Source organism: Hydra vulgaris, chromosome 05 (genome assembly GCF_038396675.1).
Source record: "Hydra vulgaris chromosome 05, alternate assembly HydraT2T_AEP".
In the NCBI taxonomy this organism is placed as follows: Eukaryota; Metazoa; Cnidaria; class Hydrozoa; order Anthoathecata; family Hydridae; genus Hydra; species Hydra vulgaris.
This window is the reverse complement of record NC_088924.1, coordinates 30,423,348-30,447,441: the sequence shown is the minus strand read 5'-3', so window position 1 is coordinate 30,447,441 and position 24,094 is coordinate 30,423,348. Positions and strand designations below refer to the sequence as shown.

At 28.6% G+C, this 24,094-nt stretch overlaps 1 protein-coding gene across 1 annotated transcript in view; it reads right to left on the bottom strand.

Annotated features, from left to right (window-relative positions):
- Positions 1–24,094, bottom strand: part of LOC136071951 (serine/threonine-protein kinase PLK1-like) — a 49,818-nt gene that overhangs the window by 7,644 nt on the left and 18,080 nt on the right. Inside the window, exons 5-11 of the mRNA XM_065797893.1 lie at positions 23,946–24,041; positions 23,617–23,788; positions 19,954–20,221; positions 19,687–19,779; positions 17,074–17,227; positions 16,357–16,486; positions 16,021–16,134 (exon numbers count right to left, since the gene is read on the bottom strand). Of these exons, the coding sequence (XP_065653965.1) occupies positions 16,021–16,134; positions 16,357–16,486; positions 17,074–17,227; positions 19,687–19,779; positions 19,954–20,221; positions 23,617–23,788; positions 23,946–24,041 (1,027 nt within the window). The remainder of the gene's footprint in view (positions 1–16,020; positions 16,135–16,356; positions 16,487–17,073; positions 17,228–19,686; positions 19,780–19,953; positions 20,222–23,616; positions 23,789–23,945; positions 24,042–24,094) is intronic.

Here is a 24,094-nt window from a genome sequence, read left to right as displayed (position 1 = left end):
GGTAAGGGTAAGGACATGAGTCCAAGAAAAATTTCAGAAGTAAAAGCACTTTTACAACATTCAGAGCGTTCACAACATGAAATTGCTAAAATGTGTAAGGTTTCACAACCTTTTGTCAATAAAATCAAACACAAAATAGAAAACGACATAACTTTTTCTCCAAAAAGGAAAGGGCGATGCGGGTCAAAACATAAAACTACTCCCAGGACAGACAGAATTATAAGAGATATTTTTCTGGAAAGTAGAAAAAAATCATCCCTCTTGCTGTCAAAACTTGTTCAAGAGTCTAGATTATAAGTTTGGGAGCACACAGTGAGGAGACATCTGGCTTTAAAATTGTGGTTTAAAATTGCACAAACCGGCTAAAAAAACAAGGCTAACTCCAGCAATAATAAAAAAGAGATTGCAATGGACAAAAAATCAAAAGTATATGACTATTGGAGATTAGGAATGTGTAAATTAATAAATTTTGAATGAAATATTGTTAAAAAAGTGTTTAAATGTTGACATAAACTTAATTACAACCACACTATGATGATTTTTTCAAGTGTGTTTTTCAGACGAATCAACTTTTGAGATCTTGTTGGACAAAGCCACCTTCGTCCAAAGAAGACCAAACAAAAAATATCATCCAGATTGCTTTGTACAAACTATTGAACATCCAACTAAAGTTACGGTGGGGTCAGTTATCAGTGGTAAAGGCACAGGAAGACTATATATTGTCAATGGGATGATGAACCAAATACAGTATCAAGAGGTTATGGAAAGCCAACTTATCCCCCAAATACAAGTATGGTTTCCAAATAACAATGCATTTACATTTATGCATGATAGTGCTCCATGCCATTAAGACAAAAGGATCACAAACTTTCTTAAAACAAAAAATATCCCTGTTTTAGATTGGCCAGGGAACTCTCCTGATCTGAATCGGATTGAGAATTTGTGGAACATTCTCAAGAAGAAAATCTCTTCCGAGGTTTCAAAAAAAAAAAGGGATTTGATTGAATAATTTTTCTATCATTGACACCACAGAGAAAAAATTAAGGAAAAAAAGACAGCAGCAATAAACTGTATTAAAAGTATGCCAGACTGAATAGCTTCATTTCATTGAAATAAAGTCATTTCATTGAAAGGAGGAATAAAAAAATATTAATATTTTTTTATGATTTGTAATCAAAAAGAGCAACTGTTAAAATGGGTGTATATTGATTTTGAAATATTATTTTATTATTAAGGAAACGTGTTTTATCGATAAAAAATAACTAATATTGCAATTGTACTTTTTTTATACTTTTTACAAACCCTTCAAGTTAAAAATACACAAAAATTGTAAGTGATCATAATATTGTGGCCAGGGACTTTATATATATATATGTATTATATATAAATTATTATAATACTCTATCATGACACTTGTGGTGTCTTTTTATATATATATATATATATATATATATATATATATATATATATATATATATATATATATATATATATATATATATATATATATATATATATATATATATATATATATATATAGTTTAATAGATTGTTGCATTTGGGAGTACGGAAGGAAAAAAATGATTCTTATGCCAACAAATATGTCACTTAATTACTTTAATGACTTTCGTCCAACATTTGCGTGTTGTCAGAAAGTTAAAACCATTAATTTAATAACAAATTAATCGTTTTTTAAAAAAACCGCAAAAACGCAAATTTAATTGACCAGAATGATTTCAAAAACATTCTGAATGTTTTTAATAATATAAACAATGTTTTTATTTTAATTTTTTTAAATTAAATATTTTAATTTTTTTTACTGTAAATCATGCACAGAGTGTTGCTAGGTCAACTATCTTATAGCCTGACTCGCAAAAAAGTGCTGCTACATCGACTGACAAATAGCCTGACCCGAAATGGAGTGCTGCTACATTGACTGACAATTAGCCTGACTCACAACGGAGTGTTGCTACATCGACTATCTTCTAGCCTGACTCGCAAGGGAGTGCTGCTACATCGACTGAGGGTTTGGTTGGGGCAGGAAATCTATAAAGTAACTAAAAAAAAATTCCAGTATTGCAGTTTAATTTTTACTTTTTGTCAACAAAACTTACTGATAACCAGTTAGGAGTTTTATATATATATATATATATATATATATATATATATATATATATATATATATATATATATATATATATATATATATATATATATACTATATATATATATATATATATATACTATATATATATATATATATATATATATATATATACTATATATATATATATATATATATATATATATATATATATATATATATATATATATATATATATACTACCGGCAATTAATTTGAGATTAAAAGAGACAAAAATAAATATATCTGATTATCATATTTGCACTTCTTTAATTTTGGATCAAAAATAAATAGAGCACAATAAATAAGTGGATAGAATAGGATATATGCATTTTTGCACCCAAAAATTTGCTTATGTACAATAGTATACAAAAGTGTATGTGCTGAGTTCTTCCAGCATAAAAGACAATACAAGTATTATTTTTAACTGTTACTTAATTTTGATTAATGACTTGTAATTGATATTGAAAATATAATTTTTCTCATTGGTAGCTTCTTGTAGATACCTTATGTAGATCCAATATAGTATATAATGACTTGCAAATGAATATACAAATATTGTATTATTTGAACTGTTTATTTTTTTTTAATTTCTATTTTGTCGTACTAAAATGGTTCCAGTTCGAGAATTAAGCTTTGAGCAAAGAGTTCGCATTGTTTTACTTGATGAAGAAGGTGTTTCAGAAAGAAAAATTGCTAAAAGAATGAAAATATCAAAGACTAGAGTTCACAATACAATCAAGCGTTTTAAGGAAACTGGTCAATATTGTGACTTACCACAACCTGGACAGCCTAGAAAAATAGATGAACATGGTGATTATTGCATTACATAATTATCTATGTCAAACAGATAATTAACAGCTCCACAAATAATGAGAGAATACAATAAAACTGCTGAAAAACTTGTTTGTGTCCGGACAATAAAAAACCATTTGATGAAAGCTGGACTTAGAGGGTGTGTAGCTGCCAAAAAACCATTGCTAAGGAAAGCAAACAAAGTGAAACGACTACAATGGGCTCACAAACATGCCAACTGGACAATAAGTCAATGGAAAACAGTAGTATGGAACGATGAGTCCAAGTTTGAATTATTTGGCAACAAGAGAAGAATATTTGTATGCCGGCACAAGAATGAACGCTACAAATAAATTGCCGGTAGTGTGTATATTCCGCAGGGCATTGCGCCTACTGTTAAGCATGGAGGAGGTTCAATAATGATATGGGGTTGTTTTGCAGGTCACAAAATAGGAGATTTGATCAGAGTTCGTGGAATTATGAAAAAGGAGCAATACAGAGAAATTTTGGAGAATCATGCCGTTCCATCTGCTCAGCGAATTGTGGTTCGACGCCAGCCTGTTTTTATGCAAGATTATGACCAAAGCACAAATCTAAACTTTGTACAAATTATCAAAATCAACTAGTACAAGAAAAAATCCTTACTTTAATGGACTGGCCTGCGCAGTCACCAGACCTCAATCCCATTGAGCTTCTTTGGGATGAAAAAGACCGGTATGTAAAGAAATTCCAAGTAAAATCTGAGGAACATTTATGAGAGTTACTGCAAAAGGCTTGGAAAGCTGTAACCATGGAAACTTTAAATAAATTAATCTTTCGTATGCCAAGAATATTGAAGCAGTAATGAAGAAACGTGGGGATTATTTTGATGAACGCTAAGTTTGAAACTTGTGCAAAATAATAAAGACCTTATAATTTAACTTTTTAATGTTTGTTAAGTTTTCTATTTGTTTAGAAATATTTGTGAAGAAAACTAAATAAAGTATATTTCATGAACTAATTTGTAGTTTCTTTATTCACTGAGATCAAAAAAAACATAAACAAAAATATAACTGATAGATTTAATTGATTTTTAATAGAATTACTGTTTTCTCATCACAGGTCTCAAATAAATTGCCGGTAGTGTGTATATAAATATACATATATACACACACACACACACACACACACACACACACACACACACACACACACACACACACACACACACACACACACACACACACACACACACACACATATATATATATATAAAATTAGCTAAAGCACATTTTTATTTCAAATTTGTGTAACGTAAGTTAAAACTACATGCATTTAATAGTTCTAGCGTTTTTTTGTTAAGTTTTTGTTTACAAAATGAATTACATCATTATGTAATTTTTATTTCGTCGCATAGGTTTAACAAGGTTCAAAGTGAAACTTTTAATATTAAGAGAATTTAAAATAAAAATCTTTTTTTAATGTTAATTAAAGTTATTTATATCATTTTTTAATTTGTTTATGTATTTTTATTTTGGTTGAAATATAAATATAACAAACAAATAAAAATAAGAATTACATCAATATTTTTATTTAGACATTAAGAAAAAAAAGAAAAGAATAGTTTGCTATTCTCCTAATATAAAAAAATTAGTTAAAAACTTTTTCATTTTTATTTTATTAAAACAAATCGTTATAAATGCAATTAAGGAAGGTCATCAATAAAGTACATTACCCTATATTTGTCAATTCTCAACCCCATCCCTCCTGTCACAAACGATCATATCCTGAATCCCCTCTCCCTCCTAAACTAAGATAGCAGTTTTTAGGTCAAAAATATTTAAGAGAGATTTTAAATGTAAATACTTTGCATTTTCAAAAATTCAAACTAATAAAAATAAGGCAATACGTATTAACATAAGAATAAGGCAATACGTATTAACATAAGTGTAGGTAAAAAGTTCCATAAACCAAAGATTTTATTATTAACCACTTAACGAACCTATTAATTTTCAAAAGTGTGTCAAAAACAAATCTATTTTTTTTTTTAATTGATTTTACTGTTTTAACCATGCAAAAAAGGAAAATAATAATAATTAATAAATTTTAATATATTTTAATAATTTATGACCTTCCTAATTGACCTTTGAAAACTTGCTCGACATATGTCGAGCATTGCAATATTGCATAAAATTCTTGCAAAATTCTTGAAAAATTGAAGTGAACCTAGTTGCAAACTTAATTTCCTCTATTTCTAAACAATAAAATATAAAGTTGATTTCAATAAATTTATAAATTTATGATTTTATTAAAAACTCTAATTATATAACATTACATAAACTTTCGTAAATGTACATTTATGGCACTGTAAAATTGTAGAGACTAGGCAAAATCACGCATACAAAAATTTCAAATTTTTAACTGTAAAAGTAGTTTTATTACAAGAAACTTTCACGTATTTATAAATAATAAGAATAAAATAAGGCATTCTATAAATTTATGAACATTGAAATAATAGAAAACTACTTGAGATTATAATGAAATTGCAGGCACTTATAAAATTTTCAAAACAATTTTATAAAACCCAATACGACATGAAACTGAAACTTATTCCTTTTCTTTCCTTAGTAACACAATAAAAATAATATAAGACTTTCAATATATAATTACGCTTTATATATATAATATAAGGCTTTAGTTCAGAAAATAAGTTTTTGCAGACTTACGTAAGGTCAACTTTTGTGTGATACTCACGAAAACATGGAACGACGCACAAACCAACATCGCACTCTGAGCACTGGTATCTTGATTCTCTTCGAACTTTTTTTCCTAGCGCATTTCTCTTTTGTGAACAAACAGCACAGTATCTCATCGGTTTATCTTTCTTTTCTGTTGGGGGAACATAATCCAGAAAATGACGACCAGAGAGGCGAAGGGGAGAGGGAGTTGTGCTAGGACGACCTTTGCTCTTCACTGAATTGTCTTTATACGTGGATACAAGAAGATCAATAAGATCCATTCGAAAGTCCAACGGTTTTTTAGTATGTCCAGCTTGCTTATATAATATATAAGAATTCCATACTGCAAATTCAAGAAGATGAAAAAAAATTTTTTGGTAATATTTTTTTCCCCTTTTCCTCATGATGGGGTAGCTAGATAATGACTGATCTACTCGATCGACCCCTCCCATCGTATCATTGTAATCCTTTACAATTCTGGGAATACTGGTAGCTACGCGCCCTCGTTGACATTGAACCATTTCCGAAGAATGAACAGTGGAAAGTAAAGTGACGTCCCTCTTATCCTTCCACTTCATGGTCAGAACTTTTCCACGGCGAAATGCAATAGTCTCTCCTTTCTTCAACTTCTTTGAATTTATTTGAGGGGGCATATCTTTTCTATTTTGCTTGACGGTTCCATATGTGTCAGTTCTATTATTTATCAATAATTCAGCAAGTGCAGGCGAAGTATAAAAATTGTCAGTTGTCAAACAATGACCTTTGTTGAGTAGCGGGTCCATTATAGACATCACAATTTTTGATGAAACTGCAGGAAGATCTTTATACTTTTCATCCATTTGTGTTCCTTTGCCCGTATAAATAATAGTAGACCAAACGTATCCAGTTGAAGACTCGCATAACATATAAAATTTAATTCCAAATCTTGCACGTTTCAGAGGGATGTATTGCACCCAACCGAGTCTACCTTTATAAAGCATTAGACTTTCGTCGATGGTCACGTCACGATCCAGCTTATACAATGTTTTGAATTTATTGCTGAGAAGCTGGTAAATAGGGTAAATTTTGTTCAATTTTGGTTGGGGGTGAGTTTCAGGATTGTAGTCTTCACTATTTGCAAAGTGCAAATATTTTTTTAGTGCCTTGAACCTTTTGAGAGGCATGCACTCTCTAAAAAATGGAGTGTCTAAGAGAGGTTTTTTTGACCAGTAAAGCCAATGACTAGACTTTACTACCAAGCCTTGCAACATTACGAGTGCGAGAAATACACGAATCTCCCTTGCATTGGTATTAGGAAAATCTCTATCGCCTTTCTGCAATGCATACCGATTTGTTTCAGTGACAATAATATTGATTAGTTCATCGTCAAAATATAAATTCAAAAAGTCTAATGCATTTCCATCAGCAGGAATATTTTGGTTGCCGAAAACAAATGGAAACCTAGGATGAGGTATCGTTGGTTGAGGTTCAATTTGCCATGCACGCACGTCTGCAAGCGTAGGCTCATCTTCTTCAGAATCATCATCTGAGAAACCTTCACTGTCACTGGAATCACTCCTCTCATCGTCAGACGAACTAACATGAACTGAGTCGGTATCGCCCAATAAACCTTCGTCACTGTCGGAATCCATCATATTTATAAGTAACACAAAAAATGGGCACAAATAATTCAACAATGCAGGTTACGCAACAGATAATTCATGCAAAATTATCAATCACTTAAAAAAAAGTCACGAAACAATGCAATGCACTTCCAACCGTCCATGTGTAAACACTGGCGCGTGGCAGTCATAAAAAGAAGAGTTTATCGTACAGGAAGCGCATCAGATATCATAATAACCAATCAGAAGCTTTGCTCGACATATAGCGAGCTAGCTCTCAAAGTATACCAATTTTTGGTAATGCTCGACATATCTCGAGCAAATTTTTTTTGGCTAAAAAAGTTTGCTCGACATATGTCGAGCAAATTCGTTAAGTGGTTAAAATGACTTAATAAGTAAAATAAAGTTGTAATTTTTAAAAAATTTTTTAATTGTAAAGTAATTTTTTAAAGTTGCTCTTGCTCTTGCGGAAAAACTGTTTTCGATTTGAAAACTTTCATAAATATTATGAAAAATCACTCAGGAAGAGTGCCACCAGTTTTTAAAACTTCCTTTGTTAATTATTTTTAATGAATGAGTTCAACACTTTTTGCAATTTTTTTGTTACATAACTCTAACTCTTAATAATAGATTAAAAAAATCCACGACAATTATATAATTAAAAAAATCAACAACAGTTGCTCGGTAATGTGAGTTAAATATATAGTATCAAAAAAACAAGTTTATTTTCCTTAGGCGGTCACCTCTGATCAACTTTTATATATTTTTTAAATTGGTATAGTGTTCTTAACATCTATATATATACATATATATACATATATATACATATATATACATATATATATATACATATATGTATATATATATATATATATATATATATATATATATATATATATATATATATATATATATATATATATATATATATATATATACATACATATGTATATATTGTGGTGATGTGAAGGTGTGAAGGATATGGTTTGGATTCGGTAATTCAGCTGTTTTTCCAGGTACCGGGAATTGGCCATTTTGTTGCAGTACCCAACACCGGGTGCTAGTTAAATTTTTCATTCAACTCAAATAAACTGCTGTATACTCTTATTTGTATACGCATGTACTAAGTCTAAGAGTGTTGTGGAATTAATAACCATAAATCCCTATTTACTCAATAAAAGATTTGTCTCACTTAAAATACTTTTTAAAATGTATTTTTGCAAAATAATCAGAATATATTGCAAAAAGGAAACTGACTTATACGGATATTTGAACAGCTTTTTATTGTGTGAGAGACTTTTTACACAAGAGAATTTATTAAAATTGATAGAGCTAACTTTAATTTTAAAGATGATAAATTTTTTAGGCATTAATGTCAGAGAGCAAGTTATTCGAAATCAGGGTGCGACAAATCGCTTTTTTTTAAATAAACATTGACGTTGGTACCTTTATTTATTGACAAACGTCTAATTTAAGAGGTATGTGTCAAATAAGGGAGTTTTGTTTTTAAATAACTTTTAGTTATTCTAAAAAGAGTTTTTCAATTCTAGTTGACAAGTTATTAGATATATCAAAGATGCGTATTGAATTTAATCAATTTTTTATTTTTTCAATACTGTTTTTCACGTGTTTACAAAGTGTGCGCAAATCAATGATAATTAAAGGCTGTTTTCCACAAGACAAAAAAATTGAGCGAAGAGAACTTTTTTGTCATGACAAAAGTTTGTTCTGATTTCCCCATACTATTTTTCGTTTAACTATTTTTCGTTTAACTACTTTTGTTATTAATAATGGCAGCTATAAGTTTATGCCGTATGCTTTTAAAAAAAAATATATATATAAATAGTATTTGATATTATATTTTTTCAGAATGTTTAAGAAAACAAATACTAACTTCTCATAGGAACACTTCTGTAGAAAAACTGTTACTACATGAAGTAACAGATGGTTTAACTCTGAAAGGACTTCTTGTCAAGTGAAATTTTTGGAACTGACACCATTAGTAAATTCATCTTTTTTTGATGAATTTACTAATGTTTGCCAATTTTTACGGTGAATTCTAAGTAAATCAATAACAATACCAAGTTGAGCATTTTGTTCATTGCTGCTGTTGTTCATTGTTGTTGTTGTTATTCAAAAATAACAATGTGCTTTCGCTTTTTTTTGCTGTTGACTTCATGTAATATACTACTTAAATACGATTGTTTTTTACTCAAAAAATCCACAAAAAAAGGATATTTTTTGCTGCAGCAAATTAATTGATTAGCAAAATTAGTAGAAATGTTTTATACGCACATGCTTAACAACGAAAAAATTTGCTTGCTGGGAATATTTTGTCTTGTAGAAAACAGTCTTAATAGGCAATAACTTAATGATTGTAAACTGCTATTCATTATATAGTGAATTTTTCTTAATTTAGTTCAATAAATTTATTTACTTATAAAAAACACGTATAAATTGAGGAAATTAAATAAAAGGGAACTAAGATAAATAAAAGTTGTATTGACATTTCTTTTTTTAAGCCTTTAAAAATAATAATATCATATCAAGTATTTAATAAGTTATTATTAAGTATGCAATATGATATTATTATATAAATTCAATAATATTAAATATTTAATATATAATATTAAGTATTTAATAATGAAAATATCATTTTATTACAATAATAATAAATTAAACTATAATAAACAAAATAAATCTTTATGTTATATTAAATTATATTGTTGCTGCAAATCAAAACTATCTTAAGTCAACTTTTGGCAAAATTGACTTTATTTTGGTTTAAATTACTCCTAAGGTGCACAAAAGCCATCTCACAAAGTATGGAACTAAAATTGATTCAACTTTTGCAAAACAAAACTATCTTAAGTCCATTTTTTGGCAAAAAAAAAACTTTTTTGGTTTAAAATACTTAACACATATAATAAATAACTGAAAACAAGTAGATTTAATCAAAAAAATCAAAAGCAGTGATTAAATTGAAAACTTTAAATATCTTTTTCTCAGAACAGCCAAAGCGGACATAAGATGGTCTTGTTTTGCAGCAGCAATTTAATTTGTAGAATTTTGTCATATTTTATATAGTTTTAAGATTATCTTAAGCCCATTATATAGTTTTAAGGCTTAAGTCCATTTGCATTGATGCTTCTCATAAACTTAAATTTTTAATTTTTTATTTGTTATATTATGAAAAATGATAACACTATAAGTATTTTAAAAACAATCTGGTTTAATTCTTAATTATCAAACGCAGTGATGAATTAAAAACTTATAATTCTCAGAACAGCACAGATCTTGTTTTGCAGCGACTATATATATTTTAAAAAAACTTAAGAATTCTTTCCAAAACTTTTAAAAGTGTTTTCAGTATGCAAACAAACTAATGTTTGTTTTCTTTCCTTAAAGTGAAGTAATCTTCACTTTAAGGAAAATAAGAAAAGTTTAAAAAAAAAGAGCATGTTTTTGAAGAAAACATGTTTTTGAAGAAAACATGTTTTTGAAGAAAACATGTTTTTGAAGAAAACATGTTTTTGAAGAAAACATGTTTTTGAAGAAAACATGTTTTTGAAGAAAACATGTTTTTGAAGAAAACATGTTTTTGAAGAAAACATGTTTTTGAAGAAAACATGTTTTTGAAGAAAACATGTTTTTGAAGAAAACATGTTTTTGAAGAAAACATGTTTAAGCATGGTTTCTTTCAAAGTAATAGCAAATACAATCATTTTAAGTAAAATTTTGTGCGCTTTTGTAAACATGTAAAAACCATGCTAAAACATAATTAGTTTTTTTAAAAGCATGCTTATTTTAAAGTAACACAATTAATGAAAGTAATTGTTTTCTTTTAAAGTAATTGAAAATGCATTTTAAAATTTAAAGTAATTTTTTTAATACAAATATATGTTTTTTATAATAAATAAAAAATTATACATAGCATAATGCGTTCATTTAAAAAAATAAAAAGCGAATGCCAACATATGCTTAAGTAAAAGTAAAGAACTGTGACGTTCGTTCTTTAGTATTTTTTTTAACAAACATTCGCATGTTCATCAATTTGTTGCATCTTGTAAATACTAACAACCCTGAGGGAGAAAGAATATTTACGGACACTGAGTTTACACTTTAGTTTGCATAATTTAAATTTGTGACCTCTAATGTAAGTATAGTTGTTTATTAAAAAGAAACTTGATATATTTTGGAAAACTTAATTAGCGCAAACTAATCAGCATTATTATGTGAAAACAATTCATTATTCTAACTTTTTTAAATGGACCCGGTGCCAGGTACCTGGACTCGGACCTAGTATTTTCTTCTAGGTACCCAGAATCGGGGACTAGGCATAAACTGGTTTTGGCACATCTCAAATTTATAAATATATATACAACCCTCGGAACTAGGAAAAATAAGGTCGGCAATAATTTGCCAACCTTTTGAGGTCGGCATCAGGTTGGCAAAAATTATTTGATACAAAGGTCTAACCATAAAACATAGAAACGAGGTTGGCAATTTTTTGCCAATCTTAAATACTTTCAGGTCCGCAGATCCAGGTCCGCATGGCCGAATGCCAACCCTCATTCCGAGGGTTGTATATATATAAACACATACATACATTAAAATCAATAAGCCCAAAATGGAACCCTGTGAAACATCGTATTTAGTAATATTACGTGTGGATCCAAACCCATCATAAAAACAGGCAGATATGTTAAAAAAGAAGGTAAATACAAGAATACATAAAATTTTCTAAAAGTTTGCTGACATTTGATAATAATGGAATTGATCTGTAATTATTGCAGTCAAGTTTTGAGTCTTTTTTACAGATTGGTATAGCAGAAGCAGTTTTAAAATATAAGGGAATTTACCAGTAATGAATGAAAAATTAAATGGTTCAGAAACTATAGAAGAAACATCATTTTGCAAAAAGTTTAAAAATAGAGATTAGAATACTGTTAGGTCTGGAAGACTTGTTATCATTAAGAGAAAGAATAATGGATCATATTTTGTTTTTGTCTGTAGTTTTTATAAATATTGAAAACTTTTGAGATATTTATTAAAGACAAAATAGTAAACAAAGAGTAAATTAAAAGATTTTGAGACTTTATTGGGGTTGTGTATCATAGAGTTGCTAAAATTTTTTTGAATTTTAGTCAATGTTGTGAATATTGAAATGTTGATAATGCTGATATAACTTGTTTGCAACTAGTCATTATCACTGCTGTTATTTATCTGATGTAAAATAAAGTTGTTATTTATCTGATGTAAAATAAAGTTGTTGAGTTCATTATAAAAATAAGACATTACGGTGTTAGGAAAAAGTGTAAGGTCATTTGGGAGTTCATTAAGGTCTATCATCTTATCATGTTTTTAGAAGTAGTTCTTTTTCAGATACTAAGCTAAATGAAAAATATATAATTTATAAATAAAATACAGAACTAAATTGTTTAGAGTTTTTCATTATCCTAAAATAAATATCATTTAGGAGAGAACATCTCTTATTAACCAAGTTTAAGCAGTAATTACATTAAAGATAGTGGTGGTTTGAATTAATTTTCTAAAACAAATTTTGCAGTTGATAAACATTATTTGCGTGCATTTTATAAAATGAAATGAATGAATTAAAGAAAATAAGGGAGCAAACAACAATAACACTTGCAATAATAAGTTTAACTTTAACTAAAATAATAATAGCACTAACAATGATAATAATATTTATTAATACTATTTTATTATACTATTTTCAACTATAAACCTAATCCAACTATAAACCCAAGCTCACCTTATTCTCTAGTATTTGTTAATGTAATATTTTTCCTAATGCATTTCCTAAATATTGTGCCTAATATTTTAAGGTACTGTTTGTGGGAAGTCACTCCTTTTAAATATTTCAGGTCAGACCAGGTTCAGGATCATCATGATCACCCTGCTACTAGTATCATATAACCCAGTACTACCTGCCTCCCCTTGTAGGAGGCCTCCTAGGCAAAGATTTTAGGGTTTAGCAAATTAATTTTGCTAATCAGCCTCGAAACCCTTCTCCATCTATTAGGCTGGCATAGAAACCTGTGTTAAATTGTTTCCTGCCTAGGATGACAAATACTAGATCTACTTGACACTACTCATTTTTTGTGCCTCCTTGATAGTGGTTATGCAACTCTTCCTGTTATCTCCTAAAGAGGGTACAGCTCTAAGACTAAAAAAAAACTTAGTTTAATGGTTCTGAGGCCGGCTGTTAATAAGGTTTTCCGAACTCTGCGTTGCGACTTAAGGTTAATTAACAGGACTGAGACAATTGCATAGCTTATTGCTTAGAAGGCTGTGCTCTATCTATGAATGAGTCAAGTTCTGTTCAAACTTAAATCATGTCAAAAGTAACCCAAATTATTAAACATAAAAAACCATCCCTATCACCTAACTGTTAGGTTATATCTTTTACAAATATTTGTGGTCTGTAAAGCAACCTTTCATCAGTTGAATCTTATTTCTTGCTAAATCCACCAGATTTGCTTACTCTTAGTGAGACTAATTTAAACTCCGCCATTCCTTCTTCAGATCTCAGTTGATGGGTACTATCCTTTTATTCGAAAAGACTCCAATAGCCACATGCTTAGCTCGGGGTATACATACGCATCAATTCACCTATTTGTCATAAATTTTATGTGCTTCTTTTATGTGCTTCCGCTTAGCTCCTCTTCATTCTTTGTTCTTTATCGCCTTCCTTCTTTCCAAGACTGCACTCTTTTAGATGTAATTTCTGATCGAATGGACCATGCCCTCTCTCTACCCCTCTGTTAATATTGTTGTTATTGGTGACTTTAATGCTCATCACACTGAATGGCTTGACTCTAACGCCACTGACCTTGCTGGCACTAAAACCTATCACTTCTGCACTTCTCAATTCCTTATTCAGATATTTAACTTTGTGACTTGTTCTCCTGACAACTCTAATCATTTAACTTCACTCCTTGGTTTATGTCTGGTCTCTGATCCAAGCTTTTGTTTAGTCTCTCCTTTTTCTACTTTAGGTGGTTCTGACCATGCAAAGATTTCTTTAAATCATTGATCTCTGATTCCTTTTCAGACTCACCCTATCATCGCACTACTTACTATTACTTAAAAGCTGACTGGGATCCTTTTCATGATTTTCTTTGTGACGGTCCTTAGGTTAATGTCTTTTCTCTCTTAGCTGATAAATGCGCCTCCTACGTAACCTCGTGAATTGAGGCAGAAATGGATATTTTTATTCCTTCTCATCGATTCCAAGTCAAGCCTCATTTTACTTCATGGTTTTCACCTTCTTGCGCAGCTGTTATATCTAACCGCAATCATTTTTTCATCTTTTTCAAAAAAAAAATTTCTAGAGAACAAACAGCTATTTATTATTTCAAGAAATCCATGTAAAAAGGTGCTATCTGATGCTAAGCTCTATTATTCTCAGTTCAACAAATCCACTTATCTCAGAAGTTAGGCTCTAGAGACTTTTCGGAAAATTTTCAACAGCATCGTTTATAAGGGTAGGTCTAAAATTTCATCTCTCATTCATGGGACTGATCTTTATGTACAAAATTTTTATAATTTATATATATTTTTATAACTTATATACAAATTTGTATCAAGATGCTCTTAAATAAAGCAGATTTAAAAATTTCAAGGTAAAATTTAAAACGAAAATTGCAAAAAAGCAAAATAGAAATAGAAATATAATTAGGTTCAACCATTTGTACAGCAAAAACGTTTCAACAAATATTGGAAAAGCATTTTTAAAATTAATAGACAAACATTTCCCTTTATTTAATAAATTGCGCAAAATTTTTAACAGAAATACTATTAAAGTAAGCTATAGCTTTAAAAAAACATTGAAAGAATCATTAAGGCCACAATTTTGAATTGATTAATAAAAATGAATTTCTTAAAAAAAAAAACATTGAAATTTGTAATTGCAAGCAAAAAATTGTCTGTCCTATGTATGGCAAATATGACTTCTTACCTCTATAGAAAATAAGTAAATAACTGATAATTTAATATATATCCAAGTGATCGTGAAACGCAAAATCTGGAAAAATATCTGGTCTTCAAAATTTTAGTTTATACAAAACTGTGTTCTTTGTTTTCAAGGGGCGAATCAACTTAAATTTGTTAGCGAAAAAGTTATAAAAATATAACAATAAACTTATGACTACAAAAGTAATAACACTCTAGTCAATAACTAGAAGAAAAAAAAGTGGGTATTCAAATATTATTGAAAACTTCAGGAGCTTTTACAAATATACTTAAACAACAGATACACTTAAACAACTTTATAAAAAGTTTAGAATTATGAAAAATGTTACTAATAGTCTGTAAAAACGCGCGTCAATTTTAAAATCAACCAATAAAAATTAATGTGCGTTTTTACGGGCCATTAGTAAAGTTTTTCATAATGCTTAACTTTTCATAAGTACATTTTTATAACATTGTTAAAGCTCCTAAAGTTTATAATGTTATTTGAATATCCACTCTGTTTTTTCTAGATGCTTTTCTACTTCAATTATAATTTGGGATTATTTTCGCAATTGCTTAATTCAACCCTTGATATCTATGATTATTAATAGCACAGTGAAAACTTTTTTTGTTAAAAAATAAAATTTAATTAAAATAAAATGTTAAATATTTAAAAGCATTGTAAAACAGTAAAGAAACAGGAATCGAGATCTTAGAACCTTTTACACATACAAGTGCAACTGCAACACTACCATATTTTAATTAACCTTGAGAGTTTTAAAATTACCTGTAAAATTCCTATATTAAGATGAAGAATAATTCCACTTCTTGTTCTAAACCAAGATCGTAAATACGGCAAACGCGCTGATTCCATACCTTTAGTAGCTACCCCTGAACCTGTCTAAAAATAGATAAAAAGTACAAAGTAAAAATCATCCTTTTGAAAAAAAATTCTTAATTACAAATTCAATTTCTGTATTTCAACAATTGTGTTACTTTTGAAATATATTGCTACATGATTACAAAACCATTTATATTGCTACATGATTACAACACCATTTATATTGATACATGATTACAACACCATTTAGTCAAAACGAAACTTTGATAAAATTACATTTACCTTTAAAAGATGTTCATTCATATAATCATGGAAATATTCCAAAAGTGTTTTTTTCTTTTGCATATTGGGAGGAGCATTATCAATAGTGAAGAATGTTTCCTTATTTAATTTATCGATATATTGCAAACTCCTAAAGGTAAAATATAATAAAAAACTATACATATAATATAAATAATATAAACAAAAATGTATAAGTGTAACTTATTAAAACTTCCTTTAAATAACAAAAGTTTTTAAAAAAAAAAATTATCATCAGATATATTTAGCCTTAAAACTTTATTTAAAAAACATGAAAATGTATTAATAATGTTACATGATATAAACTACTAAAAATCTTAAATGATATGAACTACTACTAATGTTACATGATATAAATTACAAAAGTATACTTTTTGATAAAAACCATCTTGTACTAAAATTTTTTTTTCAACAACTATATTCAACTTTATTCAGCTAAATATAATCTGTGAAAAAATGAGTTTAAATTACATTCATAGTGTGAAAACAAAATATAATCTGTAAAGATGTAAAATTAAATAACATGACGTGAAAACAAAATATCTGTAAAAAAAGTGACATTAAAACTATGCCAACAATATTAACAACTAATTTTTCACTTCAAAAATCAAGCCCTGGTTGCTCAATTAACTAAAAATTAAAAAGAATAAAAACAATTTTAAAAAACTTTTTAAAAGTGAATGATTAAATAACACTAACTTTTCATCCTCGTGCATCAAAAGCCTTGTTGCATCGTTAAACAAAACTCCAACACTGCCATCAGATAACTGATAACCTAAACCATATTTATCTGAATAATCAACCCATTTGCTGACCCATGATACTGGTGTTAACGCAGGGTCTTCAGCTTCATCTAAATATTTATCGCATAAAAATTAATTTTGACATTAACTAGCCCTAGACAAGAAGAATATTATGCAGCTCCTGAAATTAGAAAAAATAAGGCCAACCTTAAACTATTTTTGGACAGTATTAGGTTGGCAAAAAATTTTCACAAAGATTTCACCATAACAAGATAGAGACGAGGTCAGCAAAAAATTGCCAACTTTAATGAGCATTGGCCCTAGTTCTGTTGGCTAGTTATATATAAATTATACATGTTGCAACAATATAGACTATATTATGTTAAAATAGACCTATTTAAACATAATATAATGTATAATTTTGAAGTAGTTAAAATAAGATATCTATCAAAAGGTAGCTAAAATAAGATATCCTTATAAATGTTCAAAACTTTATAGTAAGAATCATTTACAGTTCAGCAGTGTATCCTTCGGTTTTTTCCAAGTCGCCCCGCGGGCGACTGAAACAGTTTATATTTCTCATTTGAGTCATCTGCAATGATAATCAGTAGTCCAGTGTAAAAGTTTTTTTGTATTTTTTCTCAGTGAAAATAATGAAGAAAAAAAATTTAAACATCTGACTAAAATACGTCTAATAAGAAAAGGTTTGTTTAAAAGTAAATTAATTTATTAAAATTAAAGTTAATTTATTATATATTTATTAAAATTAAAATTAATTTATTAAAGATGTGTTGTCATTTTTGTCATAGTCCATGTCTGTATCATATCGTTTGTTTTTGTTAATCTCAACAAAGGTTTCATTACATGAAGCAAAACATGTTGAAAGCCAAAACTGCAAAAAAACGTTTTATATTGAGAAAAATATTATATTATTCTCTCTCGATCTTCAATTAAATTTAATTTAGTTGAATGTTTAAAATATTATGTCTTAAATGTTTTTAATATTTTTCATTATACTAAGACTTTTTTTTTTTAGAAAAAAAGAATTTCCATTTGCATAACGTTTCTAATAATGATTTTTTGTGTGCATCTTTATGTTTTTTATTCTGTTAATTTTGTTTGATAAAGTAAAAAAAAAAAATTATTTTACTAATGAAAAACAAAAGATTCAGTGTTATTAATGATTCAACTGCCCTTTCACATGATTCAAAATGCGACTATAAGGTTTAAAAAATACAATAGCATTTGGAAACGAAAGAAAATATAATTTTAAAACTCATATCTTAAATTGAGAAGAAGCATGCTTCAAAATGCAACAACAATGTTTTAAAAAACTGTACAGTCGCACTTCGAAATATTAAATCCTGTGTTGGCTTCTTTTTATTAAGTTTGGTAAAATTATATAACGCAGCATAGTGTACTTATTATTAAACTAAGAATACTACTTTAAACGCTTTTGAAAGTTTCCTTTTAAGTAAGAGCAAAAAATAAAATCTTTAGAGATCAAAATATAGTTTTATTAATAAACACACTTTTGTAAGTAACTGTCTGGTTGTCCTGCCGGGCTACTGACAGGCACTTTTTATTTATTTCAGTCGCCCTTGGAGAAAATGAGTCATCCCGTGCCACTGGACGAACATGAGAGTACACCCCTACAGTTATCATTGCTCAATAATTTAGGATTTAAAAAAAAAACACCATAAAAAGAAATCATATCCGGAAATTTAAAACTTAAAATAGTAATAATATTTATAAAATGAAGAAATTTGATGATGAAAATTTGTGAATGACTGCAATTTTTTGAAATGCAATCTTTTTTGAAAAATAAAAATTATTCTATGAAAAAGAATGCCTTTTAAAAATATTTTATGAATAAGAATGACATATGCTTTATATATCTTCTTGGTTAAGTAATTTGGTTAAAATGCAGTATCAATTCTCAATCCCTAAACATAATAGAATACTTATTGGACAGCTCACCCATTGTATTACTTTTTATTATATATTAAACTATAGCATAATAAGGTCAAAGAATTCCTTTTGCATAAAACAAGTAAAACAGTGTTTTACTTGTTTTATGCGAAAGGAATTCTTAACAAAAGTCGGTTTTTATATTTCCCCATATACTTATAGTATACTAGAATCAGATATTAGTAATTTTCTGAGCCCCAAATAATTTATAAACTGGAAAGTCATATTTAACACAATATACATGGAATTTTATAAAACTTTATTTCTATAATAATTATTCTATTATAAACTATATTTTGTTACAGTAACTGTAATTACTCAATTATTAACTAATATTATTAACTATTATTATCAACTAATACTATTAACTAATATAAGGTAACCATTAATTAATATTACTAATATTAATAAATAATATCATTAACTAATATTACTGCATTTAAAAAACAAAAAAACAAAAAATCGACCTACCTAAGTAAATAAGCATTTTTTATTTGATGAACAAAAAACCATTAAATTTTACCTTGATATTTTTTCTTAAAAACTTAACTTCATTTTATCTTACCACAGAGATTTAAAAAATAAAATAAAATCAAACCCATATTAATGTTATCTCGATCAGCAGGTCTTGACTCTAAAACTCTGTCCAAAAGTTTTTGAAGATGTCCTAAGTAATGATCATCTGGCTCTCCTAATAAAGAATAAATAATTTATATTTTCTCAAAGTGTTTTACAAATTCTCAGTACAAAATTAATATCTTATAACATATTAATAAGTATAATTGTCAAAAACTTGTCCAAGGTGTCATTATTAATCTAATAACTTTGATACTAGTTACAAAACAAAAAATTAATTTATAAAAACCATCAGTTTCTTCAGCAGGATCTTCATCTATTTCGTGACCTAGCCCATCTTTTACAAATACAGCTCGGCTAACATTATTTTTATCAATAGTAGTACTACTCTCTGGAATATTTGATAATACAGCTTTTCCTAAATCACGATTAGCATCACTTAATGGTCTTCGATCAGAGTAATATTGGGCAGAAGCAAAACGAGGAGCCATAGTAAGAGAACTATTAGGCAAGCTAATTGGTGTGAAACCATCTGTGAAAAAGCGATCTTCCTGACACTAGAAAAGCAATAAAAAGTAAACAAAAAAGTAAAATAAAAGTAAAGCTTTATCTGCATGTGATAATTGCAAAATTCATAAAAAACACTTTATAATATTTGTACAGCAGTAAATTAGTAACAAAGCTGATCTTTTCTACTAAACAAATTGTGAAACATTTAAGTAAAAATACTAACTTCAATGGATAGTTCACCCACTTTTAAAGGTACTCATTTACTTATTTTAATTTTTATTATTAACAGAATAAATGTTTTTTAAGATTTAAGCTTTTCGATCATTCTAGTAACGTGTCTTAGTGATTAAACAAAATTAACATTTTGGAATTTCATCAAATGATTATTGAAATATCTGAAAAAATGTAAACACAGAAATTATGAAAAAAAAAATGAAAATTTCTAATAACGTTATATTGATGTATAAATTACTTTTAACCTTTGAAGGTGAAAAAAATTGATGAAGGAAATCAGAAACTAGATTCTACATTTTATTTTTAGAATGAAAGTTTTGAAAAGAGTTCTTACGCACATATTTTTTACATGTTTTACAATAATTGACAGTAGGTTTGTTATTTCACATTCAAGTCTGTGGATTAACTTTGTAAACACACAAACTGCACTTTCTTCTCAAATTTATTCTAGATAAAAAGTGTTTCCCTGCCAATATGGTAGCATCCAAATCATCAATCTTTGATACAGGCTTTAGCTCCAAACTAGGATGGTCTGTCTTGCAAATAAGGCTATCTGCTTTTAAGTCAGATAGCACTGAATCATTTCATGAACTAGCATTTCTCTAAATTTTTTTATGGGAATATTTCTTCTTCTAAAACTAGGAAACTTAAAAAATAATAACATACTTTTACTAATAAACATTTCAAATAGTCTAAAAAAGACTATTTGTCACAATTTTACTGATATGCGATAGTATAATTGTTGATCACACTTTTCTACAACATCAATGTCTTATCCTTGAAATAAACTGCAATGATGTGATCAATTTCAATATACAAGGATTCAACTATTTCAAGTTTGGCATCCTTTAAGTTCTTCATAAACTCATCCCCTATTTGCTTGAACTGTTTTAAAAGCATGTTTGTCTATCCTTTAGACTTTTGATGAGATAAGACTGGAATAAAAATTATCAATGTACAGGTGATGTCCTTGTCAAGATAATTTTTCCATGAGGTCAAATACCACCTAGAGCAATAAACTTTGTTCACCCTCACTATAAATTTTTTTTTTTACATTTGACTCAATCCCAACAAAGCTGCAAGAAAGCACAATCAAGTTAGGAGTTACTAGAAGAAAAAAAAGAATGGAGTTAGAGAGCAAGGAAACGGTTGACAAACGACTTGAAAAGTTGTAGGTTGTAAGAGTCAGGAAAACATGATGATGGAAGGGAGTTCCAAAGAGATGAAGTGCGGGAAAAAAAACTAAACAAATAAAAGTTTTTAGAGCATGCAGAAACAGATACAGTAAACTTCTTTGAGCAGCGAACATAATAGTATTTATGGAAAAGAGAGAGGCTCAAGTTTGGCAGATAGGGCAGGTCCAACTACGTTTACAATGTGTTTTTAAACCCTGTCTAGAAGAGAAAGAGTATCATTAGAAGAACCATATAAATATGACAACAGTATTACATACAAGGTATAGAATACTGTTGTCATATTTGGTAGGTATAAAAGATTTGTAGAACTAGAGAATGGAATCAGGAGTAAGAAAATGGTGAGCAAGATAAAGGAAGCAACTTTAGCAGATGCTAACTTTGCAATTAATTGACTCAGCGAGAGGGTTCATTAATATAGGAATGTTGACTGTGGAATTGGGATAGTTGTTTGCAGTTTCTAATTGAGTTTTATTGGTGTTAAAATTCACAAGCCACTGCAAACACCAATCTGTTACAGAAGTGAGATCAGATTCAAGATTGACTGCCTGTTCTGTTCGAAAAGATAAGACTTTTTGTCAAGACAGGAGTATAAAGTTGAGTAATCACCAAATAGAGCCACTTTAGATGTAAGATTGTCAGGAAGATCATTAATGTAGATAAGAAACAAAACAGGATCAAGGATAGAACCTTGGGGTATCCCAGAAGTTACTGGATATGAAAAAGAGTGCTGGCAATCGAGGATAGCTTTGATAAAGTGGTTAGAAAGAAATGATTTGATAATCTTAAAAACTTTTTCAGATACACCATATGAAGCAAGGTAAAGGAGTTTTTTTTACTTTATCGAAAAAGTTTTTCTTTTCATTTGAAAAAAATTTAAACTTTATTGAAAACTTAAGATATATTTTTTTTTTAACATCTTCACTTCCAACAAGGCTGCAAGCAACCACTATTAGAGTTGGTAAAGAAACTGCAGCAACATTTCTGACAAAGTAGTTTCTTGGCTCAACCCCACAAATTTAAGAAATTTGATATTGCCATTCCTGTTGATGTACACATTGTTGTCTAATAACTTTTAGACCAATTAGGGTTACTATCAGTTTTTTTACAGATAGTTGATTGATTTCTTTAACTATATCCACAACAAATGCCATGTCTCTGTCGCATACCTTGTCCACACATTCCACGGCCATGTCTTTGCCCACTTACTTGTGCAGAAATGACCTCTTCCTCAGTAGAGCTATTTTCTCCAGAAGATTCACTATAATATGTGATATCAACATTATACTTTTCAGTTGTTTGTTAATCATAGATATTATCTGTAGTGGTTTCAACAAAGTTGTCATCTTTATCATTATGCAAAAAAAGTCAGCCTAAAAAAGCAAACATTAATTACCATACATTTTACATAACACTAATTATCATACATCTTTATCTTAGGTGAATAAAAGTAAAGAAATGGCAACTTACAGTAGCAAATACAGAGTATAAATAAAGTGCACAGGAAGAGAGTCCTCATCTATAGAGACAAATGATCCAAAGAGCAATCTCCGAAACACTCATCATCACTTGTGTTTTTTGAGGAGTCAATTACGGCTTTTAGGACCTTTGGTAAACTCAAATTTTTGTTAAAAAGCATTATGAATGTCTTTTCCACCTCCATTGCAACTTGGTTTGATAGCCATTTTATTTTTCCATTTCTGAACATTGAAAGTTAAAACTCAATGTTTACATGTGTCTAAACCAGATTTGCTTTGTATTGTTTCAATGCAACTTCAGGACTTCTCACTTAAAATTTGAACAAAATCCAGAGAACTATTGGTGACATATCCTGACTTGTTTTTGAGAGTCCCTTTTTGGACACAAAACAAAAAAAGGCCACCAGAAATCTCTTCATTTTACTTATTAAACTTAAAACACCCCTCACTTTACTTAATAAAATAACTATATGTATACTTAAAAAATTTATATGAATGAATATTTATAAAATTTATATGAATAAATCAGAAACAAACCTCTTTCATTGTAGGTCGTGTCTCTGGCTCTGGACGAAGCATCTTAATGATTAACATTTGAGCAGAATGAGGAACTTTAGCAGGGATATAATATTCATTTTTTTTAATTCGATGATATGTTTCCTTTAAAGACATAGTTTCAAATGGAGGCTTACCAACAAGTAAAGTATATCTTTAAAAAAATGTGAATTTTTTGAAAAAGATATATATATTTTTTTTCTATATTACACAAAAAGCTTTAATTTAGAATTTCTACATACCTTTAAAGAACAAACTATATACTTAATTTTTTCTATTTACTTTTATAAATCATTATAACATAAACTTACAAAATGCAGCCAACAGACCACACATCAACTTCATAACTATGACCTTTTTTACAAAGAACTTCAGGAGCTATGTAATTTGGCGTGCCACATAATGTTCTAAAAATAATATAGTAACTTTTTAATAGTAACAAATGTTTTGCTTTACTGAA